The sequence below is a fragment of the Dichotomopilus funicola genome, assembly GCF_033296635.1.
Source record: "Dichotomopilus funicola strain CBS 141.50 unplaced genomic scaffold C8A04scaffold_41, whole genome shotgun sequence".
Lineage (NCBI taxonomy): Eukaryota > Fungi > Ascomycota > Sordariomycetes > Sordariales > Chaetomiaceae > Dichotomopilus > Dichotomopilus funicola.
The window spans coordinates 1-21,615 of NW_026944062.1; the positions used below are offsets into that span (position 1 = coordinate 1).

Below are 21,615 nucleotides of genomic sequence, written 5' to 3' on the forward strand. Positions count from 1 at the left end.
CGCCCACACCAACCCTCCCAGCCTCGCGGGCCTTTCCACCCGTGCCAACCCCCCATCACACCACGCCTACCAATGCAGCGACGGCGGTCAAATTCCCATCTACCCCCCTTTCCACCTCCACCACTCACCTCACTCACCTCACTCACCTCACACACCTCACACACCTCACACACCTCACACACCTCACACACCTCACACACCCACCAACCTCCCTACCGACCTCCTCCCCCCAGACCCCTCCTCCCAGCCCGCCACACCAACCCCGCCCAAACCCCCCAAAAGAACAAAACAAGACTACCGCGTCAAACCCGACTCTCTCTCCATCTGGGCAAAACTCGGCTTCTACCTCAGCGGTACGACACCAAAGAAGATGGAGAGGTATCTGAAGCAGAAGCGGAGGGAGAAGAAGAAGGCGAGGAAAGAGGAGGAAGAACGGGCGCTGCGGACGCAGAGGGAGTGGTATTGGCGGGGGTTTTGGGAGGGGGGTGGGGGACGGGTTGAGTTTGGGGGGTATGGGGGTGGGTTGTTTGGGAGTAAAGTTGGGGATGGGTATGGATATTATGGTGATGGGGATGGTGATGGGTATGGTGGGGGTTATTTGTACGGCAGCCCGGGTGAGGGATGAGTTTCCTTAAGTTATGAGGTGATGACGGGGTGTGTTCTTGCTTAGACGTTAAGGGATGAGTACATATTTTGATGACTGACTTGCAGGGAGGGGATTCTCAAGACACTTTGGTGCTTTTTCGAGTTGGGCGGAAAGTGTTTAAGACAAGGGAGATCGGAAATAATACGGTGCGATTGTGTCATGAATGGCAACACGATGAAAGATGAATCGACAATAAGGGCCATGAAACTGTGAGTGGAATTGTGTCTAAACATCGTCAACACACGATACCCAACACTAACTTTACAAAAAAAACTATTTTACTGAAACTCGCTAACCATTACGCTCATGGCCGGCTCGCTTGCATTCCATCCAACCCCATGCACCGTGCGACCCTGGCGCTGTCTCGCTGTGCGACAAAGACGCGGCAAGACAACCAATCGATAAACGCTGCAGGAGCTGCTCTATCTTTCGCATGCAGCATCGTCAACCAACACCCGAGACAATCCAACGACATGTCTTGGATAAGACATCAAAATGGGACTTCATCAAAGGCGCCCGCTCTGTGTCGTCGGCGGGTTTCCCAAAATCTACCCCGCCATCGCAAAAGTCCGCTGACGGCACATTCGTGAAATATTGACAAAGAGCCACCACCACAATCCGAAAACAAGGGATCACCGACCGTTTCTAGTAATTGCAAATCCCACCGACATCATCGTCCATCGTCCAGCTTCCCGCCAGACCCTGCACGGTCACCTCCTCGGTCGCCGTAACAGACACCTCACTGCCGGCCCCATCCTCCGGCTTGCCGGCAAAGAAATCATTTTGGCCTTCAACGCGGGGCTGCCGGGTCATGAAGCGCTTGGTCCAATCCTGGATGGCCGGCTCGCCGGTCTCGTCGCGCGCTTGTTTCAGGAACGAAATGAGTGCTGTGCCACCTGTGCCGGTGAGGTTCTTTTTAGCGGGCGCGGATCCGTCCTGCTGCGACGGGGTGTTATCGTCCGGATGGTAAGCAATCCCCGTCGGTCGGGGCCGCTGGGCCGGCTGACGCGAGGCTGTGGCGAGGTTCACTTTGGCAATGCCGCTGCGAGTGGCCTCAGGGCTACGGCTGCGCGCGCGGACCTCGCGGGACGGGATGACGATGTAGCGCGAAACGATCGCGATGTGGCGATCGCGGAGGCTGCGCAGCATGGACAAGCACGCGTCGTAGGCGACGACGAGCGGGCGGTTGTCGCGGTGCTGCTCGACATAGTCGCGGATGTTGGCGACAGCCTGGACATCGCCGAGGAAACGCGCGTGCGCACCTGGCATGTACTTGCGCATCTCCATGATGAAGTTATGGTTTGATGGCGGGGCGCGGCCACGAGCATGGCGCTCGTTTTGTGATTCCGCCGTTGGCTTCTTCTCACCCGTGGGCCGGTGTTCAATGCCGAGGACCACATCGAAGAATTGGAATATGCTGCTCTGAGCGTTGCTGCCACCGGCATACTGACGGTAGGTTTCCGTGCCGGAGCCGTCTTCATAGATGACGCCGTTGGGGAGGCCCGCATCGGCCATGTTCTTACTTCCGGCCAAGAAGGGGCGGATACGATGGTAAAAGATGTGGGGGTCGCAGCTTTCATGCATGCGGGATAGTAGCGTCGAGAGGTCGTCAATGCGCTCGGCGAAGGTGGCCAGGCAGCTTGTGACAACAGCCGAGTCATTCTCCCGGGCCGCTGCGATGGCGGTCAACATGAGCGGGATGATGGGTCCGCCGCGGGCTTCGATGGCGACTGAGACCAGGTAAAACCAAGCCTCGTCGATCCCACCAGTGAAAGTGACGAGCGAGGCCAAGTTCTCGAGATGGTCGATGCCTTCGTCCATGAACAGCGGCTTGAAGTTCCACAAGCACACAGCAGCGTACGTGGCAACGGGGGGCACCTCAAGGTGCTCTGAGATCTCGAGCAGGGGCACCGAGATGGAGGGTGGCAGACGGTCACTGGGGCTGTCACCGCTCCAGATGTAGCCGTGGGCCATGAAGCACAGCAGGACGTAGGCTCTGCGCCATTCTGCGTCATGTTCCAGACCGATGGTGGAGAGCACGGGTAGGCGATCGACGACGCCACGTAGCCGCTTGCTGAGAATGAGGCCCTGCAGGTTGGCAATGACGGCCTCCCACTTGTTATAGTAGGGGTCCGGCAGCCGAGTCAGGGGGAGGACGTCGGGGAGGAAGCCATGGGTAGGCGAGATCCCATAGTCGGCCAGGACGGGGATGGGAGGCAGCATAGCTGTTTCGGTAGCTGTAAAGACAGAGGTAGGAGTCGAAATAGTAGTTGGCGGTACTGGAGGAATAGCGCCAATGCCGTCTCGTTCCCCCCAACAGCTGACCAATGGGGAATTGTTGAGAAGAAACAAGACTCAGTAAAACTCAAGAAATGTGGCGGGGGGAGGCTTGTGAGAGGTGGTGATGCGCCGGGTTTTAAACGAAAAGGTCCTGACGCAAGGAGTATACAGATGATCCTCTGTAATACTCCTCAGCCGTGCGGGATCCTAGGAATGTCGTGGGCATGTAGGTAAGGTAAGGGTGGTGAAGTATTAGGCTTTGGAAGGGGGGTGAAAGAGGAAAAAAAAGGAACAGACAAGTTCAGAGAAGTGCACATTTTAGGAAAGAGAACCCTTGCGGATTCTTCAGATGAGTCGAAGGCCGATGGAGGAGTGGGCCCCCTTTGTCATCACCATCCCTCAAACATGGAATGTGAGAGACGGAAGACCGAATGCCGTCAGAAAAAAAATACATTATCCATTCGCCCCTGTCTTGCCTGTTCTTGTCACCCCGTGCCTGTGCTCGCGTGTGCCCAGCACACATGACACAGTGAAAAGGACTCATCAAAAACCGCCTTTGAGAGCATCAATGTAACGCACGGCCCAAAGCGGCTGCGGCATCGGATTCTGGAAATCCACTAGCGGCTGGAGATCGGCTGCCTCTGTAGCCGAGTGGGGCATCGAGAGAAAATCGCTGTTGGCCAACTTGCAGGACCTTTTGTTGTGCCCTGGCTTGCCTGGGCCGTCAGGGACCCGAGAAACCCAAAAAGGTTCGTAGGGCCCCGAATGCGGCCAGGGCCGATGTGCATGAGCCTGACGTGACATCTTCTGGGCTTTTTGCGACATGGCCGGGTCTTCCGGCTGGTCGCCGCCTTCCGAGGTTTGTTGGGCAAACTTTTCGGGGCGACCCGGGATTTCAAGGTTGCCCGTGAGCGGGCCGGACACACATTGAGCGAAACACCAAACACCAAACACCAAGGACTAAGCGAGCCTTTAAGGGGCCGGCAGGTATCCTCCCACAGGGCGTGGAAGGTCCCAAGGTCCTGTGGTTCCCAGGCTAGGTGAGGATAAGATTCACAGCGGAAAAAAGGAAGAACATGCCAGGGAAGGTGAACAAGAACAGCGACAGGGAAAAAAAAGAAGATTCACTCCCCTGCGGAAGGATTGCAGGTGGCGTGCATTCACAATCGCACCGTTCCTCTGGAGCGTGCCGTGCGATTGGATCCGCGATTAGCCGACTCTGAGCCTTTGAGCTGGGTTTCCGGCGGCAGGCAATCGAAGCACACTCGAATGGCCACCTGCAACGATGATTGGAAAACAGTCGGGTTTCCCCTGAAGGCTCGATTTGGATTCACAGCGCTTGTGCCACTGTGCGGCAGCAGGGAGCTTGGGCCAACTGCCCCTCCAAGGCGCCTCGTCACCAGCGCGCTAAGGCACGCGATGGAAGGCTTGGCGCTGGAAACGAGCATCTTCTCGCCAACGATAACGAGCCAGGACCTCCCCGCATTCAACCCGAACTTTGGAGCTCCGTTGCTTATGGGACAACTCCGACGTTGCTCCCCGAGAACGACTCGACCATGGTAGTGCAACAACATGTGCTCAACTGGCTCTACAGTGTCCTGACAAGTGTAAGCAATATCTTTCTGTGGTACCCGAGCTGCGAGACCGTCGCAGCCCGACAAAACACCCTGGGTCAACTCCAAGTCCGGCCCTGGGCAGTCCTCCATCATTTGCTAACCACTCTGCGCCTTTCCCCCCTTGCTCTAGGAATACCACGACGTCAACCGAACCTACAACGATGTGGCCCAGGGGCTTTCGCAATACCCGTCTCTGTCCCCCCGGACCGACGTCCACAGTATGCAGCCCCCACTTGTTCCTGTTTACCTGTGCCTGGCCCCCATGGTGCATCTCGAATCCAACAGCGCGCTAACAGATGTGTTTGCCTTCCTTTCCTGTGCAGCTTTCCCCAACGGAAGTTCGGCACTGCTTGTGCATCTCTCCGGTACCATACCAGTGCTCTTCCGCGGCGCGACGTATCGTTTCCCCGTCTCAATATGGGTGCCCCATGCCTACCCTCGCGAGCCCCCGCTGGTGTACGTGACACCGACCGACACGATGATGGTCCGCCCGGGTCAACACGTTGACCCGCAGGGCCAAGTCTACCACCCTTATCTTGTCGGATGGTCGACTTTTTGGGATGTAAGCTCAGGTTGACATTGTGGCTAGGAGGAATGTGATATTGACACCCGCTTTGCAGAAGTCGACGATTCTCGATTTCCTTGCGATCCTTCAAGACATCTTCGCGAAGGAACCCCCTGTGGTCGCCCAGCAGCAAGCACCACCACCCCCACCCGCACAGCAGACACAGACACCACCTCCTGTCCCCCCTCTGCCCCCCGATCTTGCCTCGCAGCCAGCGGCCCGGCCATCATCGTCCAGCGTAGAGGATGCCAGACCCCCACCGCCACCGCCCAAACCCGGGCCGCAGCCGGCGCCAGCACAACAACGCTCTCCGGCTCCAGTTCAGCGAGCTCAACAAAGCGGAACCTCAGTTCCACCTCCCCCGCCGAAACTTGGTGGGCCTCCGGGCCGTCCACAGCCCGATCGGATGACACCACCACACCCGAATGTCACTAGTGCAGGTCCGTCCCGGTATGAGACAGCGCCGCCGCTACCACCACAAGCAGCAGCAGGACCCGTCCCGGGTACCGGGCAGGTGGTGCCACCCCCGGCACAGCATCATCCTCACCCGCAGCCTCCACAGTATCAACAACCCCCACCAGGGCCGGCTTACCTTCCGGGACCGCAAGACCCCCGACACTCGGCGTTCCAGCCCATTGATCCCCGCGTCTCAACACCTGCACATCACCGGCCATTCGACACCAACACACCACCCCCGCCGACATGGCAACACCAACACCGGCACCCTCCACCCCCTGTGCAGGCCCAGTTCCAGCCGCAGCCGCAGCCGCAACCGCAACCGAAGCCTCCCCCTCCAGACCTAATGGACGACGACCTCACTCTCACGATCCCCTCCCCATCCACTGCCCCACCACCACCCATCCCACCAAACCCAGAGAAAGACCACCTCCTCCACCAACTCGCCCAAACCCTCCACGCCCACCGCCAAAAAGCCCACGCTCAAAACAACGCCTCCCTCCAAGGCCTCCACGCCCAGCGCGCCGCCATGCTCCAAGCCATGACCAACCTCCAGGCCGAATCCGCCCAACTCACCCAACTCACCGCCCTGCTCACCTCCAACAGCTCCATCCTCCAAGACTCCCTCCGCCAAGCCGACAGCGTGATCGAGAACTCCGCCGGCCACCCAGCCCCCGACATCGACGAGCTCCTCGTCGCACCGACAGTAGTCGGGAATCAACTGTACGAGCTCGTCGCCGAGGAACGTGCCCTGGCCGACGCGGTGTTTGTGCTGGGACGCGCGGTGGAGAGGGGCCGGATTGCGCCGCAGACTTTTGCGCGCATGACAAGAGGGTTGGCGAGGGAGTGGTATTTGAAGAAGGCTTTGGTGAGGAAGATTGGACGGGGGATGGGATTGGTGGAGGAAGGGTGGAGGGGGTAGAGGAGAGGAGAGGACCAGGTAGAGGGTCGGTCAGGGGTCAAGAGAGGAGAACCGGGGGTCGGGGTCGGTGTTCTTGTTAGGTACTGTGTTGTGTACTTCATAGTAGAAACAATTCGAAACCCAACTGTTTGTCATAGGCACATGTTCCAAAAGCACAGATTCCACAGATTCATGGAGGGGGCTGGAACGGAAGTAAAACGTGACTGGGGTCTAGCATCCATGTTTCCCCAGACGACCCGGGATTCCGGTTCCAGAGAGTGCCCGAGTGTACTAGTGCACGGAGTGGTATATTATAACCCATGGCGTATGTTTATCATGTTTGCTATCCACCCTAATCACCCTATACCTAAAAGTTGAATGAATAACCAACAAAAGTACCAATGATACCAGCCCTCGTCTTTATGGCCACCCCTTCGACCACATTTCATAATCCAACGTCACTCCCTTTTTGAACACACATCTCCCGGCCTAATTATTATCTAGTCCAACACCCAGATCGCCCGAAGCCCCCAACCTTTGTAATGCCTTCGCCTCTGACCCCATCACAGGACGCGGATGCTCCAATTTACCATAGTACGGATTACAGTTCGGCGTCACGACGCGCAGTGCTGGTACTGTGCCCTCTCTGGCGCATTGTGTGATATGCCTTGTCTTGGCTAGTTTACCCAGGCTTAGTCCGACATTGAGGATGTCTCCGGCTCCGCCCACCTCCTCCTTCTCTTGTCCTCCAGCATGAGTAGCTGCGGCATTTGCGGCGTGCGACATTCTCGTCCATGACGAACCACTGATCTTGCGATCAGTGTGTCGTCTACCGAGGAGATCCAGCGCCGCAGCGGCTGTCCTCCGGCTCCATGACATGCTCGGGTATTGTGCCTTGTCCTGTGAGTTGTTCGTTGGACGAGTGTGAGAAAAATTGCTCTTGTTATGGTAAGGCTCGGCGGATATTAGAGGTTTAGTGACGGTTGTGTTTTGATCATATCCGGCGAGGCGCGTACAGATCTTGACACTGCGGTGATCAGAGCCGAGGCATTCAGTTGTGTCGTGCGGTCCGCCGCCTTGGAAAAGCGATTGTCTGTTCTCTTGCTTTCGTGATGAACGGATAGTAGCGAGGTTGAACACGTTTGATGTCAAATCTAGCGGACGCGGTGCTAGTTTGGCGGTTTTCTGGAGGACATCAGGGTGTGGGATGGCTCGAACTTGCGGCACTACTGTTGGTTGTGACGCTTCACGGGCCACATTCTTTCTCGAGCCAGAAATCTTTCGGAGTGCTGCCTTGAAGTACGAACTCGTATTGCGTGGAAGGGTGCTGTATCTCTTCGGCACCGGGATCCTTGACCGCCGGACTGTTCCGTGTTCGCTCTGAAAGTCCAGCGACCTCAGCGTTCTGTCACGAAGATCCGCATTGCCAGACCAAGGGTCGACTTGCCCAACACCCGACTCCCGCATTCGGTCAAAGACAATCTTCTCTTTTACCGGTGACCTTTTTCCGTTGGCACCCACAAACTCGGATCGCAAATCGAAGTTTGGGCCCGGTCTAAGAAAGACATCCGCTCGATGGAGCGGAATCGCTTCCCGTCTTTCTTGATCCTCGACCAGGCTGATCTTGGACGAACATCTGTAGCAAGAGTTCGGCGTGCTGCCCGGGACGTTGGTTGGCACCAATAATGGTAAGCTCGGCCGCGACTTCAGTGATCTTTTGCTTCGTCGAACTGTCGAATTTTGGAAGGAAGAAATGTCCACCTTTCCCATATGCTGTATGGACGGCGGTGTAACGGTTCTTTCCCGGTGGGAAACCTCGTACTCCTCGGCTGTTGTTGTATCTGGAACTAGAGCTAGGTTCGAAGGATCAGAATCCGAGAAGCCTCCCGCAATTCCCGGCTTCTCAAGTTCGGAGTTCGGCCGGTATTTTCTTGTCGAAACTATGGTACGTGACAGCTTTTCCAGGAAGTTAGCGTTGAAGTCGTTACCTTCGCCTTGTACCGGGGACCCCCGTGCCCTTTGGGGACTCGGGATCGGAATCCGAGTCGGGGGTTGCCAACTCGAGACGCCACGGCTGTGATCTGTGCGTGGGATCGGGACCGCAGCATATGAACACGTCCGGCCTTCTTCTATTCCGGTTGTTTCGGATGAGCCGTCTCGCTCGAACACACGTCTAAGGTCCGCTACGCTACGGTGTTTCCTTTCCGTCGTTGTTGGCCAAAGATACGATGCACCCGGCAGGAAATCGTGTGATGGCTGAGGGGTTCGTGGGGGTTCGGGGTCGGGAACGGTCTCCTTTCCACGTATGGACCTCGCATCGTCGGCTTGTGAGTTGGATGATGCTGCATCGCCGTCTTCAACTCGCGCATTGTTAGCTTTATCGTCCGTCCGGGTACCCATGCGCCGTAGGAAGTACCATGAAATGACTTATTACTCACCCGAGAGCCGCTCAAAAAGCCTCCTCCGTTCGGCTATGCGAACATGATCCAAACCAGAGTCCTGATTAGGATTACAAACACTCAGTTTCAAAGCTGTCGAGTATTCCTGTGGTCCATCGGAGATGGCCCTGCTCCGCGGCTTTAGAGGCACCTAATCCTCGAAGCCGCCCGTGAGACTTTGCTCAGGTTGAACGCGGGGGTTGTAGTCATCGGTGAGAGCGAGGCATTGCCGTAGAATGTTTGACGTCGCCCCAATCTGGCCGTCAGCTATCCCATTGATATTCCGGTGGTAATCGTTTCGGAGGGTCAGGGTGGCTGCTCGCTGTCGTGGTAGATTTAGCCTTCTTTCGACGCCACTGAGGGCATCGAGCTGCTCGAACTTTGATACCAGTGCGGGAATGAGGGGCCCGGAATTGCTGACATCTCGAGGCGTCCCGTGAGATATTCCAGTATTCCTAGCTGTTTCTCCTTCAGGGCTGTGGTCCATGGCTGGATTTTCGTAGCTTTTCTGAGGGCGTGTTGTCAGTGTGAACGTCATTCGTATACAGCGCCCAGCCTTCGCATCGTCATCCATGCTAATCGTGGGTAAGATATCTAGATGGTGTCGATGCTGGGGCGCACGTTCCTACCCTATGTACTTCTTTCCTGAACAAATTTTGAGGCAGGTAGGGACACGGGCGACGGGGGAAGGTGCGAAGGCGAATACGTATGGGACTTCAGTCAGGGGTGTTGTATCACACGAATGGAGTAGAGACCCCGGGTATCCTCCCGCAAAATAATTACAAAGTGCCAACAAAGACTGAAAGTAAATACAGATGAAAGAAGAAATCAAGGCGAATGTGGGCTTCATCTACCCTGCGGTCGCGCCCGATAACGAAACGCAAAAGCTCCTCTGTTGAACCGTCTTACCATGGTCAGGTGTGGCTGATCCTTCCCTCCCAGAGCAAAACTCCTCTCGTTTCATCATCCTCCAAGCATTTTAGACCACCTCCTTGCTCTCCACGGCGCTCTCATACAGCAGCTCTGCCTACGAACTGCCCGTACTCTGCACCCGTTCTTCCCTTAATTCAATTCCGTAATCCACCCTTACGCCGCGCTCTAGATCTAGCACCTCCATCTCTTGGGCTGACGCCACGTCGCGGCCATCATCACGGAATACCTTGTTTTTATCCGTTATGCCCGAATCTTCGGTCATCACCTCAATGTGAGTCAATACTGCACTGCGCGACAGGCTGATCTTTCCATTATTGGAGGAGGTTGAGGTCAAGGTGGCGCCCGTACCGTTGGTATCGCCGAGAGGGCTGGCGTTGGGGTTGCGGTTAACTTCGTCATTGGTCCCAAACCAGACAGGGTTGGCGAGTCGTTGGGCGATGAGGGTTCCAAGTGGGAGGATGATGACGACAGTTGTCTGAGTGACCGAGGCGAGTTCAAACTGCTGCCAGTTGAAGAATTCGAGGGCGGAGAATATGACTGGAGCTGTCTGTCAGTTGCTTGTTACCAACAGGGCAACGAGAAAACAAAAATGCTTACCCGGAACGAACATCAAGATGCCGTTGGTCATGACTAAGACATCTATCGCCTTGAGTCCGTTCAAACTCGGCAGCACGCTCCTGTTCGTCCACATGTGCATCACCAACCGCACATTGAACAGGAAGCAAAACCAGCAAATTGACGTCGTTGCCAGCACCAGGTAAGCTTGCCGTGTCCAAACCGCAATCTTGCTACTATCCGCATGAAAAATTGCGTTGATCTGCAACACCGTCGTAACCAGATTAAACGCCGCCGTCAGCAGCCCCAGCGCCAATGACCCCATCACAGCAGGGACCTTCCACCACATCGGCCACAGCCTTAACATAGACCATGCCTGCACACACAGACCCGACAATACCACGACCGTCACAGGCACCGATAGCGCCGTGCCAGCCACGCTGAGAATAAAATCCTCCCTCGGGACCACGCTCGCATCGCCCGAGATAATAACGTAAAAGTCCACCCACGTCGTCGTGAAAAACAACGCCAAAAGCAGCATCCTGGCCGCATTAAGCACTAGCGCAGCGATGCCCAGCAGCGTGGGGGCGCGGCGGAACCGCGCCTGCGGCGTCATGCCGAGGACCACGGCGAGCATGGCCAGGCAAGCGCCGATTTGGGTGCCGTAGAGGATGCTGAGGGAGGTTGCTTGCTGGTAGGTTCGGGTGACGGCGGAGGCGGGGAATGTGATAGGGGTGATGCCGTCGTGGAGGAATAGGGTGAGGCTTTGGGTTTGAGGGTCGAAGGAGGTGTTAGCCCGGGATCCTGGGCCTGGGGGTATGGTGATTGTTGACATGGCGATGGTGTTTGCTGTGGTGGCTGATACTTGGAGAATGGGAAGGGATAAGAAAAATAGGCTGAGACCTGAAACTTTGATCTTAGAGCCCCGTGTAAGTGTGGCGGTGACTATGTGATTGGGTTGTCTGAGCCGTAGTTGTCTTTGCCGTGGTAGTAAATGGGAAGCTTGAAGTGGTGACGATGTTCGTGAGGCAAAAGAAACAAAAACACTTGGACGAATATAAGTTAGTTGAAACCTGTGTGTTGAACCAAAACAATCACCAAAAATGAGATTCAGTAATGATGCCACAATATGAGAACCACAATACTACGAAATTGATGTGCCCCGTGTCGAGGATGGAGTGCCCGAGGGCTGTGGAAGTGTCCCCCTATTTTCTAGAAAGAACAATCTCAACTTCCAATGGACCGAAGACCTAATAAAGAACCAAAATGACAAGAACCAGGAAGAACTCCAAGACCAGACCACCCCTGGGGCCCGACTCACTTTTGCGAAAGGTTCCTCCGCTCTCCTCAAAGAACAACCTGATACATGATTTGTAACCTAGCTATTTTTTTTTTTTTTTGCCTCGCAGGGTGACAATGAGTGGTTGGTTCGTGGCAGGTTATTCAAGTTGCTAAGCGCGGCTTTCTGCATTCGTTCGTCGGCTGTGGGAAGTGGCCCCCTTCCCGCGGTTGGTATTGTTCGTTACTGCGCTCTTAGTATTGTCTGCAAGACAACGACCCACATCCGCACCGTTTCCCGTTCCTCGCCCTACGATCTGCGGCGCAGGGCAATTGGCGTGGCGGGGGAGCAAACGGATTTCTAGATTCTGGCTAGCGGTCTTTTTGGCCCAGCCATGATTGAGAAGGGAGGGAGAAAAAGGGATTCTGGATGGAATCCCCAGGGGGGTTTGTTGCGAGATTTCAGGTTATCGTGGATTCGTGAAACTGCACTTCTCTGCTTCCCCGAGACATTGCCCGTCTAACCCTACCTGTATCGCAAGTTGTTCCTGATGCCGAAGCACCAGGAGAGTGACCATGGTTTAAGAATTACATCTGATGACGCCCATGCAACTTTCCCCCTCTTAATTACAACAGGCGCAAGGCTACCTGCGATAAACACTGCCACAGTAGTATGCATCGTCATGCCCCCTAAATTCTCTCAAGATGGTAATGATGCCTGCTCATCCGGACCCCATCAACCTTCCAACCTCATGTTTTGTAACCAGCCGGAGATCCGGCTGCCTTGTGCAACATCAACAGCTCGGCGTTTTGCCTTCTCCGATGTGCATGACCCAACCCCGAGACGCATCTCCCTTAAGCGCTGTTGCCACGGGACTGCCTTCCCGCAGTTGCTGCCGTGCGCTTAACACCCCGCAGGGTACATACCACTTAGGTATGTTTCATGAAACCAACCGCCCACAACACTGGGGCCACGTCCACCTCACCCAACCCAACTACCAATGGCCCAACGCAAGGCTCTATGGCCCTTTAACCAACCCCATCGGATGGTAGCCGCCTCAAATGCCGGAGGGTTACACCCGAGTCCAGATGTCCCGACTGCTCGGGGGCACGGCATGCATGCGGGAATCGATGATAAGGCGAGCGGGGTGGGTACCCAATCGGTTTGCTTGCCTGTGCAGCCTTGGGAGATCGAAGCATGCGGCGTAGTCGGACGTCGAGGCCCAGTTCTGTAACGACCATGCGTCATGGACTTGTAGGGTCGCAAGCTAGAAGATCATGCTATGCTGTCGGAGGCGGTGATTGAGGCATTTTAAAAAGATATGCTACTCCGAGACATTGGTTGCATATCAATTTTGGTCGCAAGTTTAGACAAGGGCTTTTCGGTATGACGGGTGAGAGGGGCGATATTCCCGGAATCTCCAGGCGAATTTTAACGACTTTGAGCCCGGAGCATGCTAGAGCTAGAAAGTCCCAACTGATCTCGACGCGAAGGAGGGTTGCCTTCAGTCTCTGCCCTAATTCGACGTTTCCTATCACAATACATGTATCCAGTCGCCTTGAGCTGTTAACTGTATGGCGGACGCATGAGGGCTGAGCTGAAATGTTGCTCAGAGGCACCACGACACCAGTTCGACCTTGATGACGTTTACCCCCGTAAAACCGAGATGTAACCGTGAGAATCAAAACGAAAAAAAGAAAGAAAAATAGAAAGAAAACGAAAAGGCAAGTATCGTCAAGATTGCGACGAATGCGAAAGTTCGGGGGGTTGTACGTCTCAACCCTCACTCGGAGGTTCGTCCCTCGCAAAATTGGGAAAATTGGAGGATGGAAGCCGAATCAATAATACCCGCAGCAGTTAGTATTGTTCTTGTGATGGTCAGAAAGTCCAAAAGAAACAGGCGCCCGAGTAGCGCTCCACCGATTCAAGTGGAAATTTCGTGCTAGCAGCTGCATCTCCCCGCCGTGGATGGATCCGACTCCGAGCCGTCTGCGGGGGCCTTGAACTCCAACCTCCGCATCAGCTCTTTCCGCAGCAGGCGCCTATCAGATAACAGAAGGATTTCACGATTGGGACTCCATTCCCAGTCCCAATAGCCCAAGTTGCTCGAATAGCGGAGAAATTCCCATACATCTTAGATTTGAGGCAGAACGCGCTGACTTGCCAGACATGATGGCCCGAGTCGTACGTTTTTTTGACTCAACAAGTCTCCCTTATGCCACGCCTAGTTCACCTAGTCACCTCATGCAGCGTTAATAGCCTATCAGAATTATTTAAACTTGCACCTTTTCTTCATCACCCGCCACCTCCGTATGGAATCGTGGTCTAACTTTTAAATGTAATGAACAGGCGGTTGGCCAACTGACCTCGACGGCCAGCATGGCTCACAACCTAGCACAGTGTCGGGTACTTGTCAGAAAAGCAGTGCAGTCTGGGGCGAAGGTTTGTTCAGTTTACCTTGCTCTCACTGCTGGTTTCCTGTGCCATTCAGTTCCCGTCCTTTGCTTCCCCCTTCCTCGTCTCCTTTCTTCCTCTTGCCCTCATCCACGCTTCCACTCATGCTCCCCACCAGGCTCTCTTCCTCCCCGAGGCAAGCGACTACATCGCCAGCTCTGGGCCCGAAACCGTCAGCCTCGTGAGACCTATCGACAGGAGCGAGTTTGTTCTCGGCCTTCGCGAAGAAGCACGTCGAGAGAAGTTGCCCATCCACGTCGGTGTTCACGAACCGGGGCTGAACGCGGCCAAGGTCAAGAATACATTGTTGTGGATCAATGAGCTGGGCGAGATCACACAGCGGTATCAGAAAATCCACCTCTTTGATGTGGAGATCAAGGATGGGCCCGTGTTGAAGGAAAGCAAGTAGGTTTCTTTCTGGCATGTGATTAAACGTTGACCTTGTCATTATCGCTCACCTGCCCTTTCAGTTCCGTCGAAGAGGGGGCCGAAATACTCCCACCGTTCGATACCCCAGTTGGAAAGGTCGGCGCGACAATATGTTTTGATGTAAGCCCTTCTTTCTCTCACCTAGTCTCGTCTTGCCCCTTCTTACTTACAGCTCAACAGCTTCGGTTCCCCGAAATCGGCATTGCCCTGAAACGACAGGGTGCTGATATCATCACATACCCATCTGCCTTCACCGTTCCAACCGGTAAAGCTCATTGGGAAGTGCTACTCCGAGCGCGCGCTATTGAGACGCAGTCGTATGTCATTGCCGCTGCACAGGTAAGCTGTCAACAATCCTGGTCTTAAGCACCCCTCGACTGCTGGCTAACGGGTATGTTTAATATGTGATAGGTCGGCCAACACAACGAGAAACGTGTCAGCTACGGTCACAGTATGATAGTGGACCCGTGGGGGGTAGTGCTCGCCGAGCTGGGAGACACCGCCGACGAACCAGAGATCGCCACGGCGGAGATCGACCATGAGCTGCTCCGCAAAGTGAGGACGGAGGTGCCGTTGCGGAGGCGCATGTAAGTTTTGGTTTCTGATCCCTCAAATTCGAGTTTAGGGTCGAAGATATCCGGAATGAGAGTCTGGGTTTGGACCAGGAACCCCCTGGGTGTGGTAGGTACCCGTAGCCTGATCAGGGTGCTGACAATTGTTTTCAGAGATGTGTATCCGGAGATTTAGGAGATTTAGATACTTGATTATCCCGGCGGCTCGCTTGTCGTTAGTTGTGGCCAGTATGCCAAGTAATCGGACACTATACGGCGATTCATATCCGTTGCCTATTTCGGTATGATTTCGCGCCGGGTTTTCTCCTCTCGTTTCTTAACCACCCCGGTCTGAGCCCGCGCCGCTCGAACGGGTGGTACGGTAGCATTCCATGCCGGTTGTGATTATTACCAGGTTAGGATGTCTAAATGTCAAATGGAGGGTTTCTACTGTCGAAAACGCAGACAATGGGGAATATTGGTACTTGATGTCACATTCTCGCGCGGCAAGTCTAAACTCTCCGATGCCGATTGCCGGGGCCATTTTGTCAACCAAGAAGAAATTACCCATATGGCGGAGACGCTGGTCAAATTCCCGAACTAACGCTAAGTCCTCCATCGCACCACGTGTGTCCCAGGTAGGAGTAGCGAGACGGGTGTTAGGAGCAAAAGGTTAATTGTTAGGTTCCCAGAAGTTATTCCGTTCCTGTCTCAGATCATTCATACTCCAACGTGTTTGCGTCATGGGTTGCTATAGAGGTGAGCCACAGTCCGTGTACTACATAAGAGGACTAGATAATTCCCGGCCGCTAAGATCTCAGTGATACCGCTCCGTCACCTCCACACGCTGTTCGATACAACCGGCGGAATTAATACCCCACCCCCTGTGGTTATTGATTCATTTATTCTCGGCTGCGGCCGACAAAGCAGCTCCAATTAGCATGTTTCTTAACAGTGTCCAGCGATGTGAAAACCGACACGGAACATGATACATTCCCAATAGGTACTGGTTTCTCTTTAACCATGTTGAAAAGTTGAGCGTCCGGGTTGAAGGTCAAGTGAACTGGAGGCTGCACTCAGCATCCTAGAATCTGTGTGGGACCACGACGTTAAACATTGGCTGGATAATAATTTGACCACACTCGACAAAAGGCAATGGAGCATATATTGTGAACTTACTCACCCGGTCAAGTAACAGACTGCAGCGCAACGTACCGGGCTGGCGGAAGCAATTTGGCTGTGCGGAGGTAAAGGGGGGCAGTGGTCGATATATCCGGTGCCACGTTTACCATCACTCCACAGAAGGGATAAGTAGGGAGGTTTGTCTCCGTGAAGTTCGGCCTGGATTCTCCCAGCTCACCTTAATGTCATCGTACCATCGACAAGCTACACCACGTACACATACCTAACTCGCCGCCATGCACTTCTCTACCGTGGTCTCCGCCCTTGGCCTGGCAGGCTTCACAATCGCGGGGCTGGTGGCGCGTCAAGCCGGGAAGCTGAAGATCAGTACGCCTCCTTACCCACCCAAATCGCTCGTATCAAGGGGTAAAGTCAGGTACTGACGTGGACCCAGTGCCCCTTGGCGACAGCATCACCGAGATCACTTGCTGGCGTGCCCTGGTCTGGGATCAGCTCGCCGAAGCCGGGTACGCCGATCAGGTCCAGTATGTGGGATCACAGAACAGCAACCCCCAGAACTGCCAGCCAGCCACCGCCAATTGGGACCAGCACCATGAGGGCCACTCCGGTTGGCTCGCCATTGACATCGCCAACAACTACCTGACCAATTGGCTCCAGAGCACCCCGGCGGATATCGTTATGTTCATGCTTGGCACGAACGACGTGTTCCGGGGCCATGGGACAGACGACATTATTGCGGCTTACACCAAAATGGTGCAGATCATCCGCGCGTCGAACCCTAAGACTAAGATCATTGTCAGTGCCCCCTTAACATATCATTATCCTCATGTCAATAAGACCAAACGAAAGCAAAAACCAAAAAAGCACACGAAGGACAATGACTAACAATCCCCCAGGTCGACCTCGTCATCCCCCTCGGTGTAGGCTCCAACGCAGGAATTCAGGCTCTCAACGCCCGCATCCCGGACTGGGTCGCCGGTCTCAACTCGGAGGAGTCGCCCATCGTCATCGCCGACTGCAACACCGGCTTCCCGACCTCCGACCTACGTGACGGCGTGCACCCCAACCTCGAGGGCGACAAGATCATCGCGTCGAAGGTTGGCCCTTTGCTTTTGGATTATGTCAAGCAGTCGCTTGCGGCATAAGGGGGTTAAGCGGAAGGGATTGGTAAATGAGTTGTGGGGGATGGAAACAAGACCGGGTTAAGATGTAGCTGGGTAAATAGGAGGATGTAAACATGGAAATGTTCATAGGTAATTACCTATATTGTGTGAACTTCTGAAGTCTGAACGCCTGTAACTCAATGTCCCACCTGCCCTCGAATATGGCATGAAAGTCGAGTTCAGTAAAACTATTCCCCGGTGATTATCCGGCATCCGGTATAGTGTAACGGTTAACATATCGCGTTTTCACCGCGAAGCTCGGGGTTCGATTCCCCGTACCGGAGAACAAAGATTTGTTTTTGGTTTTTCCAACTCCACCTTCCATCAGTCGGCTAGGCTAACATGAAATGGAAGGCGCTATGGTTTTAATTTTTGTTGCTATTTTCTTTTTCTTTCTCTCAAAAAGGCAAGAAACCAAAAAAAAGCGCAGTAACGCAACGACATGGAGCAAAAAGGGGGGTGAGACAACGAGGACATGAGACGCATGCCTTCTAAGAGGAAGTAATTTTTACAATTCTTCGCTACAATTCTTCGCTGATAATAAGCAGTACATAGGCTAAGGGTTGTGGCTGATTGAACGTTGAAGATATCAGGAGTGGCCAGGCCAACAATGCGAAGATTATAAAAAGACTTGCATAGGAATGATACTTGTATGATATCCACGGAACCACTATTTCGCAGCTTAGAGACCACATAAAGTCAACGGAAGATACCAGAATGCACTATTGACAAAGACATGAGGCAATGGAGGTTAGCTAGAACTAAGAATTCTACTGGAGCCAACCCGAAGTCATACTATTGGTAACCAACTGCGTCACAACCATGTTCGTAGTCTACTCGTATTATGCGCTACCAAGGTCGCCTAATTAACCTAGAACCCTCTATCTTGTCTGCTTTACTCATGGTTCACTTCTTTTCCTCGGCCGGTTTCCCCTCCTCCGGCGAGGGTAGCGTGTTCTTCGGCAACGTTAGCAACGCAGCCCCTGGAATCAGCTTCGCCCGAGCCGCCGGGTTCAGCGTCAAGCCAAAGCCAGGTCTATCCAGTTCGGACGCGGTCAGGAACCCCTTTGTCGGGATCGGCTCGTCGAGGAATAAATCTCCGAACACCGGTAACACACTCTTGCCGTCGGGCGAATTGGCCAAGTACTCCTGGAACGGCGTGTTCGGTTGGCTGATAACAAAGTGGTAGCTGTATGGCCCACTCGCGTGTGGCACGACGGGGATATCATACGCCGCCGCCATGGCCGAAACCCTCAGAAGCTCGGTCAGGCCGCCGAGCCACATCACGTCAGGCTGGATGATGTCGAGGTTGCGGCCTTCGATAAGCTTGCGGAAACCGTAGCGAGAGTATTCGTGCTCGCCGGTCGTGAACTTGATGGTAGGGTGGGCGCGCTTAATTTGCTCGAAGCCGTCGGTGTCGTCGGGAGTGAGACACTCTTCCCACCAGTTGATGTTGAGGTCCTCACAAGCCTTGGCGATCTCGATGGTGTAAGGCACATTTAGTGACATGTAGCAGTCGACCATGAGCGGGAAATCCGGACCGACAGACTCCCGATGTTTGCGGAGGAACTCGACATTCTTTTTGAGACCGGCGTGGCCTTCTTCGGGACAGTATGGGAGAGGCACCTTGGCGCCCCAGAACCCCATGGCTTTCGCTGCGGTTGGCTCGGGGCCGGTGCAGTAGAAGTTGATGCGGTCCTTCGTGTTACCGCCGATTAGTTTGTAGACGGGCTCGCCACGGATCTTGCCCAGCAAATCCCAGAGAGCCAAGTCGATGACTGAGATGACGGCGACCGGGAGGCCCTTGCGGCCGTAAAACATGGAGGCGCGGTACATTTGTTCGAAGAGGTGGTTCGTGTTGCGGGGGTCAGCGCCGATGAGGAAGCGCTCAAAGTGCTGGTGGACAAGCCAGCATGCCGGGGGTCCTATTTGAGTTAGCCGTGCATTCATTCCCATTTGTGTTCAAGGTCTGTCTGTGACCTACCTCCGAACCCAGTGGCAAACCCAATCGTACCATCGCTGGCCTCGATCTCAACAAAGAAGGAACCCAGAACGTTGATGCCCCAACTTGTGCGGGAAGCTCGGTACTTTTCCCATTGGGAGCAGGGCGTTGAGATCGGCGAATCGATTAACCTACACTATTAGTGGATTGTTACCATGAACCATGGGATCGTGATGAGTTACCAATGCCCCCCTTTTACATTGTGGTAGTCACCACCTTGTCTCTGTTAGCTGACTGGAATTTCGCATGTGACAGCATGACTTACCCGACCCAACCCCGCCAATAACGAAGGACCGGATGGTCTTGATTGTGGGAAACCCTCTAGCCGCCATGTTCTCTTGGTTCTACAACGTCCTACGTACCGGGAATAGAATCGTTGAGGCGGAGCTTGTGTGTAGGGGGCGTAATTATTTGATTGGATTCGGTATTTAGGAACCAGGCATGATCTCGGAGGAGGAGGACCAGTGGTTCAAGAGAGAAGTGAACGAGGGGTGGTTTTGGAGCTTTGGGTTGATGCTGTTGGTGGGGCTTTCGGAAGAAGCGACGAAATCTCGGGCCTTGATATGCCGATGATGGAGACTGACGACGTGATGCAAGCCTTCAGGGGAACGAGTCCATTCAAGTCGCCCCCTCAACTCCCGCATACCATCCGGCGCGTATTCCAAACCCCACCATGTGTTTAACCCCGCAGGGTGCCACGGAATGTTGCCAAAGATGCGCCTCGGCTCTTCGTGTTGTCGCGAATGGCAACCCGACTTGGCCCAGGGTGCCTCTCCTCGTTTTCCCCGCTAAGGAGCAAGCACATGCCTGACATGCCATTGAAGAGGGGAACCGCCTCACTTCAGGCTATTTTACCCCCAAGAAGGGGATAAAATGCCGAAAACCTCCATCCACGAGCCATGGTTTGACTCGACTCCATGTTATCGCTTTGTGGCTCTCGATCCACGCTGAGTTGGTATTCGGGATTAGCTGGCCCGAATGAGCCAGCCCCACAAACCAAATGTGATGTGGGGAGCCAGCTTTATATCAAGAAGGTTCCCATGTTCCACCGCGACACAACCTGTAGCGAACTTGTTTGCCTGTTCAACCTCTTTCGCCCTATCATGTCTCAGTTGTGGTCTTCCCCAAAAGGCTCCGCGGACAGCACGCCCGTCCGATACGCGGGCCGCCGGTTTGCGCAGATCATAAAACTCAAGCCTGAGTTCGTCGCCCAGTACAAGGAGGTTCACGCAGCGGTATGGCCCGAGGTGCTCCAGCAGATCAAGGACTGTAACATCCAGGATTGTACGCGGTCAATAAGTCTCTTCCGTACCAACCTGGAAGTTCCCGATCTGACTGGCGAGCGCAGACAGCATTTTCCATGACCCGGAGACAGGTATCCTATTTGCGAGCTTCAAATACGTCGGCAGCGACTTTGACGCGGACATGGAGAATATGCGGCAAAATCCAAAGGTCCGCGAGTGGTGGCGGATGACAGATGGGATGCAAGAGTCCCTGGTGCCCGGGGCCAAGGACAGCGAGTCGGGCGAGCCCCCATGGTGGAGGGCTGTGGAAGAGGTGTTCTACACGGCGTAACAGAAGAGAAAAAAGGAGAAAAGGTAATCAGGAATAATTATAACGCAATGGGCGTTATTTCTCCGACGGATATGTAGCGCATTGGCCTCAGTACATTTTTTGGACTGTCACCCAATGGATGTTGATGAGAACAAAGGGCGTTCCCTGGCGCTCGCTACGGGCGACTTCCAAATTGAACTGGCCCCCTGGCGCCTGCCTTGTTTGTCCCTCATCTGGCAGGCTTCCCCACACTCCGGGCCCTGGACCAGGGGCAGCACGGGCCGTTCGGCGGGCTTCGGACCATTTGAGTCGGGAGCTCAGGTGCCGCGATTAAAACAGCTTCGGGGCTCCCCACGGCAGGTTCCTGAACCTTGCCTTCGCTCTCTACGCAACATTACCCCGAACCACTCTTTCATCTTTTCCTCGCCCCCCTTCCCGCGAACCCACCTCCACGTTGCGCGCGGCATCTCACCATCGCTCAGTAACGAAACTCGGCTTGGACCCTGGATCGACGCTGAATTGCCTCTGCGCAGTTGTGCGGCCGGCATTTGGCACGTGCATGCCTGCCTGTGCAGGCCGGCGCTTCGAACACCCGAGGAAAGCGGCCAAGGACGGGTGGGAGCCAAGCTCGGGCTCGGTTCGGCCACGAT

The 21,615-nt window shown here is 54.7% G+C and overlaps 7 protein-coding genes and 1 non-coding gene across 8 annotated transcripts; 5 read left to right on the forward strand and 3 right to left on the reverse strand.

Moving 5' to 3' along the window:
• Positions 1-1,291: 1,291 nt before the first annotated feature.
• On the reverse strand, positions 1,292-2,869 carry C8A04DRAFT_13010 (Indoleamine 2,3-dioxygenase; the record flags this gene model as incomplete). Its single annotated transcript, XM_062777550.1, has 1 exon — positions 1,292-2,869. The coding sequence occupies one exon, from the start codon at positions 2,867-2,869 to the stop codon at positions 1,292-1,294; it is 1,578 nt and encodes a 525-aa protein (XP_062636023.1).
• Positions 2,870-4,482: 1,613 nt separating this feature from the next.
• C8A04DRAFT_29605 (protein ELC) lies at positions 4,483-6,485 on the forward strand (the record flags this gene model as incomplete). The annotated part of the gene is made up of 4 exons (XM_062781064.1): positions 4,483-4,533; positions 4,673-4,760; positions 4,866-5,104; positions 5,163-6,485. 4 exons carry the CDS (start codon positions 4,483-4,485, stop codon positions 6,483-6,485), a joined length of 1,701 nt encoding a protein of 566 aa, XP_062636024.1.
• A 3,042-nt stretch (positions 6,486-9,527) lies between these two features.
• Positions 9,528-11,225, reverse strand: C8A04DRAFT_38051 (GPCR fungal pheromone mating factor; the record flags this gene model as incomplete). Its single annotated transcript, XM_062784093.1, has 3 exons — positions 9,528-9,532; positions 10,184-10,378; positions 10,433-11,225. The coding sequence occupies 3 exons, from the start codon at positions 11,223-11,225 to the stop codon at positions 9,528-9,530; spliced, it is 993 nt and encodes a 330-aa protein (XP_062636025.1).
• Positions 11,226-13,841: 2,616 nt separating this feature from the next.
• C8A04DRAFT_38052 (carbon-nitrogen hydrolase) lies at positions 13,842-15,299 on the forward strand (the record flags this gene model as incomplete). Its single annotated transcript, XM_062784094.1, has 7 exons — positions 13,842-13,853; positions 14,019-14,111; positions 14,242-14,528; positions 14,594-14,672; positions 14,733-14,891; positions 14,964-15,139; positions 15,278-15,299. The coding sequence occupies 7 exons, from the start codon at positions 13,842-13,844 to the stop codon at positions 15,297-15,299; spliced, it is 828 nt and encodes a 275-aa protein (XP_062636026.1).
• Positions 15,300-16,521: 1,222 nt separating this feature from the next.
• On the forward strand, positions 16,522-17,391 carry C8A04DRAFT_29608 (carbohydrate esterase; the record flags this gene model as incomplete). The annotated part of the gene is made up of 3 exons (XM_062781065.1): positions 16,522-16,612; positions 16,680-17,041; positions 17,143-17,391. 3 exons carry the CDS (start codon positions 16,522-16,524, stop codon positions 17,389-17,391), a joined length of 702 nt encoding a protein of 233 aa, XP_062636027.1.
• Positions 17,392-17,621: 230 nt separating this feature from the next.
• On the forward strand, positions 17,622-17,693 carry C8A04DRAFT_t95. Its single transcript has one exon. It is a non-coding gene; the product is annotated as a tRNA-Glu (tRNA).
• A 622-nt stretch (positions 17,694-18,315) lies between these two features.
• Positions 18,316-19,743, reverse strand: C8A04DRAFT_29609 (L-rhamnonate dehydratase; the record flags this gene model as incomplete). Its single annotated transcript, XM_062781066.1, has 4 exons — positions 18,316-19,334; positions 19,394-19,542; positions 19,594-19,627; positions 19,677-19,743. The coding sequence occupies 4 exons, from the start codon at positions 19,741-19,743 to the stop codon at positions 18,316-18,318; spliced, it is 1,269 nt and encodes a 422-aa protein (XP_062636028.1).
• A 771-nt stretch (positions 19,744-20,514) lies between these two features.
• Positions 20,515-20,986, forward strand: C8A04DRAFT_13008 (rhamnose mutarotase; the record flags this gene model as incomplete). Its single annotated transcript, XM_062777548.1, has 2 exons — positions 20,515-20,695; positions 20,760-20,986. The coding sequence occupies 2 exons, from the start codon at positions 20,515-20,517 to the stop codon at positions 20,984-20,986; spliced, it is 408 nt and encodes a 135-aa protein (XP_062636029.1).
• Positions 20,987-21,615: the final 629 nt, after the last annotated feature.